Genomic DNA, 7,053 nt, shown 5'->3' with positions numbered 1-7,053 from the left:
TAACATTTTAGGTCAGGGTGCACAGAAACTCATTTCAACCTTGCCTTCATGTCACTAATGCTACAGACACTTTTCCCAGAGTGGACACGGCTCTGTCTGTACAACTGCATGTGTTTGACCTCCGCGTGCTCCATTTACTTTACCTTTAAAATGGATGGATTAGCAAGCATGCAAACCTCTGGAATGTATAGAAGACAGACTTTTCACAGAAAAGACATGTAAACCAACTAGGAAGTATAGCAGGTGCTTTCATCATTGTGTGTCATTGCAATTTATACTAAGGTACAGCAATGTGGAAAGAATGTGGCCGGAAGACAAAGACATTTTAAGAGACAAGCAGTTCAGCATAACAGGAATGGCATGTCATACACAGTGATGGCACAATGAGATAATTATTACAATAATAATGATAAATACACATAAGATATTGAGAAGAAAAGCCTGTTAAACCACTTGGACGCTTACTCTCATGTATCGCCATTATGTGGTCAGAACTACGTGTGTTGTTACTATAGGAACAGGTGACAGGTGCAAAACCAGGAAGTGGCAGGTTAGATTCTAATAAATGCCTAAAGCCTACACCGGCGCAATGTAAACCGTTTTGAAATAGTTGTTTGAGAAGATCGTGTGTTAACGGTACAGTTGTTTTTTTTTTTTTTTTTTATTAGCTGTAATCGACATACGTTTTGGACAAAATGCTTTCTGGTACTTCAGTTCGATATGAAAAACTGCCTAACAGCGAAACTGACATTTGCGACGAGCAGGGCAGTGACCAAGAAAACCAAGAGAAAGAGGAGGACGAAGCGAAGGTTTTTCTGTACTCGTAAGTAAAATAAAAATAAACAAATCAACGTGTTTCGGTCCCAACCTGAACGTTAACAAAACCCAAACCTACCAACAATAAAGTGAACGTTGGGGTGGGGAGAGCACGCGAAAGCAAGAATTGCGTCCCGGTACACATAACTTTGCAGAGTGTGAATAACATGGCTGTGCTACTACGGTAATATCTTAGGAATAGGTGGATAGGCCGAGCACAATTACATTTGCTGAGCGTCCTGAGTGTGCAGGAGAAAGTTAATTAATGATTCATTTCTTACATTTTTGCATTTTTTAAACAATGCGCCTGTGTGGGGTAGGGGTCTTTAAAACAGTGCAAGTGTGCGGGGGGAGGGGAGGAATATAGAATCCTATAAATGTCTTTCTCTTTGAGAAAAAGACTCTCTGACGCTTTGTGTAGGATAGCTCTAAATTGAATGAAATTTATAATTTTTATTCATTACATAACTATATTTTTAAAATAGTTTTTACGTCACAGGTAAATCTAAGTCTACATCAGATGGATTAGTTTTTAAAGTGTCAAAGCTGTTCCCTCATGATGAATATAAAATCTAAGGTAGAAGGAAGCTTTAGAGGTATAATTATAATTTGGAAGGTTGTTACAGTTGTATTTTATTCTTCACCACATTAGCATTTGGATTGCAACTTTAAAAAGCGTGGGCCTGTACATTTTCTGTGCAGTGGTCTCAACAGCTGCTCACTGTCGGTAAATAACACAAAGGTCCTGTCTTTAGCTGTATGTGCCCCATTTGCAGAAATCCCTGTTAAAAAAAATCCATAAAAATGCCACCATTCATTGTTTCATAACACAAAATCCTGATTTGCAATGAGAGAGACTGAGAGACTGAGACAATGAGATGAAGAAAAAAAGCTAGCGAATGAAAGAGATGATGTAAAAAAAAAAGGAAAAAAGTTTGAAAAGGCAACAAAGATTTTTTTTTTTTCCCCCCAAAGGAGGGCCTTTCTTATTTTAGTATGTTGTTTTCACTCATTGAACTTGTTAGGGGAAGCTGAAGATTTATTTACTTCATCCTTTCAGCATGTGTATGCTGTCTTGCTCATGCTGTAGCCTAAATAAACTCCTTTTCAAAGGACCATTATTAGTGTCTTTCTGTCTGCGTCCTGTCAACATCATGCAGTGCATACCCTGACGCTAAAAGTTTTATGTTTGACTTCATGTGGAAGCATATTTGAATGTATAGATATTTATACAGTACTTACAGCTGACAAATATTTGTAATATTTATCAAGCCTTTTTCATTTTTTAATCTGAATTCTAGCCCATGTTCAGTAACATGACGTTTGCTTGTAACTTTGAATCTGCAGTAAGATTCAGTGCTCCATGATCCTGTTCATGATCGTGTTCCCAGGAATGTGCAGATGTCTGAAAATTGGGGACTGCTTCCTTTTAGATTTCAAAAACAGGTTCTGAAAAATAATATTGAAATAACAAAGCTCTAAAGCTGGCTATCAACTTTGTATTTCAGCATGCCTTTAATAAATAACAAAGTAATGACTATGATCAAATGAAATGTTACAATGGGCCGTGTAACTTTTGCTACTCTTTGATATTTTTTTGCGGGGGTGGATTTCAGAGTAAGACTTGGCACGTTCTCAGTCAGAGACGGTACAAAGACTAGTGCTGGAAGGGTTCTAATACTTTGACATATGAACTGCCATTCCAAGAAAGAGCACGGACCGTTCCACTGACTTTCAAGTTCTGGATAATACCATGCAGAATGACACCAGAAGCCGTGGTGTTAATGGAGTCTGGCTTGGTGTCCATTTCAGATATGCAGCACTTTGTTTTCCATCGACAGCACTTCAAGAACGCTCTGCGAGGCTCAGATCAGATCAAAGAGATGGCGCATCTGGTGAGATATACTGGTATACAGATGAATTCGGCACCACATCACAAAGAAAGATTGAAATCTGGAGAGAGTGACATTTCCATCCTCAGAATCACAATGAAGGCACTTCCTTGTTTTCGTATCTTTCCCTTTTATTGATTTGTTAAGACTATCCCTCTGTGCTGTTATTTTATCTTGCTCAGAGCTGTTGGAAATCCCTTGTGTGGCAGCATTTATTTTTTCATTGCTTTTTTTTTTTTAACCCTTCCTTACATAGGACGTTGTCCCATCGACACGGAATAGGACAGAAAAAGAGAGACACATGCCTCCGGCTGTGCGTAGCCCTTGTGCTGCTCACCATGGCCCTGGGTTTTGTCATCTGTGAGCGGTATGGGTGCCTATCTGAGGGGGACAGCCTTAGGAGTCACACGGCTGCCACCGGGCCTTCTGAGACAGACAAGAGCCAGGAAGAGCACACACACCACCATGGTGGACACCAGGAAAGTGGAGAGGAGCACGATCACCATGGAAACCCAGACCATCATCAACATCAACACTCAAACTCTCTGTATCATCATGGTGTTGTCATCTCTGACTCTGGTGAGACTCGTACGCTGAAGTACCAGTTGTGGATGTTTTTTGTTTTTTTGTTTTGCTAAATTAATTCAGTGTGGTTAGAATGGTATGCACATTTATGTGTCATGATAGTTTTACTGTAGGCATGGAGATTATACTTGAACCACTGTTTTATTCTTTAGTTACCTGCTCTGGAGTGGGCAAGGAAATTCTTGAAGATGGTGGAAATTCAGTGGATGCTGGGATAGCGACTCTGCTTTGCCTGGGGGTTGTTCATCCACACACAGCTGGCGTTGGTGAGAATGCATTTACTTTTACTTTCCAAAAATATTTATATATACGTGTGTGTGTGTGTGTGTGTGTGGTCTGAAGTATATTTTTAATGGATATGTTTTAATTAATAGAAGTATCGACTTCTACTGTGGAATCCATTAAGGCCCATATTTTCATGTTGTAAGAATGTGGAAGTAAATGTTTAAATGTTGTTTCTATGGACTGAATTACACAGTGTTCAATGGTATTGCCACACTGAATGACTTTCAATCATTTTAATAATTCACTTCATTAATAAGCAAAAGAACAAATTGATATGTTATGAATTATGTAAGGCCTTTGAGTTAAAACATATTTTCAATGGAGAAACATAATTGCTGTTAACATTTATATTGTAATGCATGACACGTGTGGCACTCAGGTCTTTCTCTTTTTTCCCCAACAGCACTGTTGATCCTGTTATATGTTTCTTAGAAAGTATGAATTACAATGAAGTTTGCATATAAAATGCAATGCACTTAAAATGCTAGTAATGAATTCAGATTGCACAAATTTTCTTTATTGTGCCCTGGGGAATCCTAGAATGAAACCATTAGGAGCATTCCCATCTCTTAAGAGATGAAACAATGTGTCAAGGGTCAAAGTTAAAGCTTGCACCAAGCTATTTTTCAAAATGAATTCAGCTCTTTTTAATCTTTGTAATGCAAGATCAAATCCATTATGTTAAAAAGTTAAACATGCAGTTACTTCACATGAATATTTTAAAAGACAGCAGGTAAAGGTATACTGTCTTAACAGGCATAACTAATTAGTTGTATAATTTTCCTGCACATGTTAACTGAGTGACAGGTAATGGGGTTGACATACAGAAGAGGTATTAAGTGTTGTACTGAATCTTACAGTCCCTGTTCAGAACAAAAAGAGGGAATTGGGAGCAGTGAATCTACAGTACAGTGTGCAGTACAGTTTTTATATGTGTGATAATTGATGCTTTATGTAAAAATTTAGAGAGCTTTCAAAACTAGTGTTTGTCTTAGAAGTAATACAGATCTTTGGTTGTTCCTTGTAAAGAGAACAGATTTTTTTCCTTATACAGGTGGAGTATTTTCAGGCATTCATTACAATCGCACATCTGGAACCTACAAAGGATTTCACTCCACTTTTCCCAAAGCATCCTCAGCTGCCTATGGAATCCCAGCCACACTTCAAGGCGTCAAACAGCTCCACTCCCAGTTTGGACATCTTAAATGGGAGAAGTTGTTCACGGGCGCCACAAGACTGGCAAAGGAAGGATTCCTTGTGGACGGAAGTCTTGCAAGAGCGTTAAAAAGCAACCAGGCAAGAATAATCCAATCCAGCTTGTGTGATCTCTTCTGTGATAGAAAGGACACCATAAAGGCCTTGGGCTCCAGAGTCACTAATCAGAAGCTATCTGAGCTTTTGCACGATGTCAGTCTAAATGACCATTTCCTGGAAAACCTAGCCACAAAATTGGCTGAGGACCTTCCTCAGACGGAGAGGCAAGATTTTGTTGAGAATGTTCAGCAGTGCAGAGGAGAAATCAATGATGCCCTTGTTGTGGAAAAACAAGAATACACCATTTTTACAGCTGCTTCTCCACTTTCCAGCAGGATTATATCTGACTTACTACAGAGAGCCAGGGAGCAGAACCTACCCCCTTGGAGCAATACAGATCTTAACAGTAGTGCCTCCACATACATCAATCTCTTAAGCACTGCTAGACTAATATACAATAATAGTCTGGCTCTTGAGAGTCAAAGGCTTGAAGGTCTGTTTACATTAAAAACAGCAGGTAGCCACATTGGGGTGCTGGACAGTGCTGGTAATGTTTTAATCATCTCCACCTCACTCAACAGTTCATTTGGATCTATGCAACTTTTCCCCTCTACCGGAGTGATTCTCAGTGACTTTTTTTCGCATCCCACTGATAGCGCGCTTCTGTGGAGCTGTCCTTTAGTCCTGAAACTCAAACACGATGATGATGGTGATGATGGAGAGGATGGTGGAGATGAAGAAGAAGAGGTACTGGCCATTGGCGTCGTGGGAGGGCTGTCTGCTCCATTTGCAGCCGCCCAAATCATTCTCAACAAGATGAACAATGGGAAATCACCTCTGGAGTCTGTTGCCAGCCCGCTCCTCCATTTTGAAACAGGGAGCCCAGACTCATTTTCAGGGTGCGTGTCCGGGGTTTCCAATGGCACCGATGTGTACAGGCAACTGCTGGAGAGGGAGGAGCAAATGCAGAGTGTGGAGCAGTGTTCTGACACCACCTTGGCCCTCATTCTGCAGTCACATGCAGGTCACGTAGGAGCCTATGGAGCGCCAGTAGCCAATGCTTACACGGACGGCTATTGAGGACAGCCACCAGTGGACCCCGGCCAGCTCAGGCGGGGAGACTCAATGATCTGGCCAGACCGCAGCATCCATCATGTTAATCTGCTGATTACATTAGCCTCCATCCGCCTGGAGCCAGACAGTCTTTGTGGCCAATGGTTACATTGGGAGGACTGTTTGAATTTACACTGTTGATGTTGTAGTGCTTCCTGTCCCTCCTCCAGATGTCTGGTTTCAGCCAACCCGGGAGTGGCAGGTCTTCCACCCTTTGTTTGTTGTCAAACAGGTATGGCAGGTATCAGTGCTATACCTGTAGGTGTGGGGGATACCTGGGCAGAGGCAAAAGGCTTTCTTTCTTCACAATCACAGCTGAGAATCAAGCACCAAAATGAATGTCTGTCTGGAAATAAGAAATAACACCTGCTTTTATTTGTGGACCAAAGTTGAAGACACATGCTGATTGAATCCAGAGTTGGAAGGTCTTTGCCCTGATGGTAAATAGATGCCTTAGACAGAAGTATGAGTAAGGCAATCAGTGTACCTGAAAAACAACACCCAGTTTGATCGGTTACTCTAATTGTAGGACCTAAAAGTTCAAGGCCTAAATGTTTTCATGGAGTGAAGCACACAATAATACATTTATCCAGAAAGGCCTCTATGAATGTCTGTGTCAAATCTGTTCTGAACCACACTGATCCTAATTACTTTTCATATATTTATATTCTGATTTGACATCCCTTTTTCCCCAGGAAATTTTGAACTGAGTACTTCAATACCAGATTTGATTTGTTGCACTAAGAGAAAGTTTGACCTGACTTGCAGAAAGCAAAGTATATGAAATCTCTAAGGTCTCTCATCCGTTGTTGATGTGTATGTCAGATCTGGTGTCCTATGCAGAGTATTGGATTTAATGTAAAATTATGTTAGAGAGGATCAGTTAGAGAAATCAAAATTATAATCGAGTTATAAGAATTGGTAAAAACCATTGAGATGATTGCTGTTGTTTTATATTTTATTTATTTTATGATTTTTTAAAGCAAGTGTAAGTGTTTCTGACTTGGCTATGTGTATTTGTTTGAATTCAGTGTGGAAGGATAGTTCTTGAAAAATTACTCATCTGAGGAGTTGTCCCTGATAAATGGCAGCTTATCTCGGGAGACTG

General features: G+C 40.2%; 1 protein-coding gene across 2 annotated transcripts; it reads left to right on the top strand.

Annotated features, from left to right (window-relative positions):
* Nucleotides 1-677: 677 nt before the first annotated feature.
* On the top strand, nt 678-6,634 carry si:ch73-337l15.2 (glutathione hydrolase 6). Of its 2 annotated transcripts, XM_036527801.1 has the most exons (5): nt 761-823; nt 2,629-2,711; nt 2,965-3,287; nt 3,446-3,559; nt 4,633-6,634. In XM_036527801.1, the coding sequence occupies exons 3-5, from the start codon at nt 3,047-3,049 to the stop codon at nt 5,910-5,912; spliced, it is 1,635 nt and encodes a 544-aa protein (XP_036383694.1). In that variant the 5' UTR covers nt 761-823; nt 2,629-2,711; nt 2,965-3,046; the 3' UTR covers nt 5,913-6,634. The 2 variants fall into 2 exon arrangements, with proteins under 2 accessions (XP_036383692.1, XP_036383694.1); XM_036527799.1 differs by lacking the exon at nt 2,629-2,711 and having other exon boundaries at nt 678-823.
* Nucleotides 6,635-7,053: the final 419 nt, after the last annotated feature.

The sequence above is a fragment of the Megalops cyprinoides genome, chromosome 4 (genome assembly GCF_013368585.1).
Source record: "Megalops cyprinoides isolate fMegCyp1 chromosome 4, fMegCyp1.pri, whole genome shotgun sequence".
In the NCBI taxonomy this organism is placed as follows: Eukaryota; Metazoa; Chordata; class Actinopteri; order Elopiformes; family Megalopidae; genus Megalops; species Megalops cyprinoides.
The sequence above is the reverse complement of the archived record's forward strand: the minus strand, read 5'-3'. Positions and strand labels throughout refer to the sequence as shown.

What these genes read in the sequence shown, in the direction of transcription:
- si:ch73-337l15.2 (XM_036527799.1), top strand. Translation starts at nt 696, where the DNA reads ATGCTTTCTGGTACTTCAGTTCGATATGAAAAACTGCCTAACAGCGAA. An exon ending in GCGAAGGTTTTTCTGTACTC is followed by an intron (nt 824 to 2,964) that starts GTAAGTAAAATA and finishes TTCCTTACATAG; the next exon opens with GACGTTGTCCCATCGACACG. An exon ending in TCCACACACAGCTGGCGTTG is followed by an intron (nt 3,560 to 4,632) that starts GTGAGAATGCAT and finishes TTCCTTATACAG; the next exon opens with GTGGAGTATTTTCAGGCATT.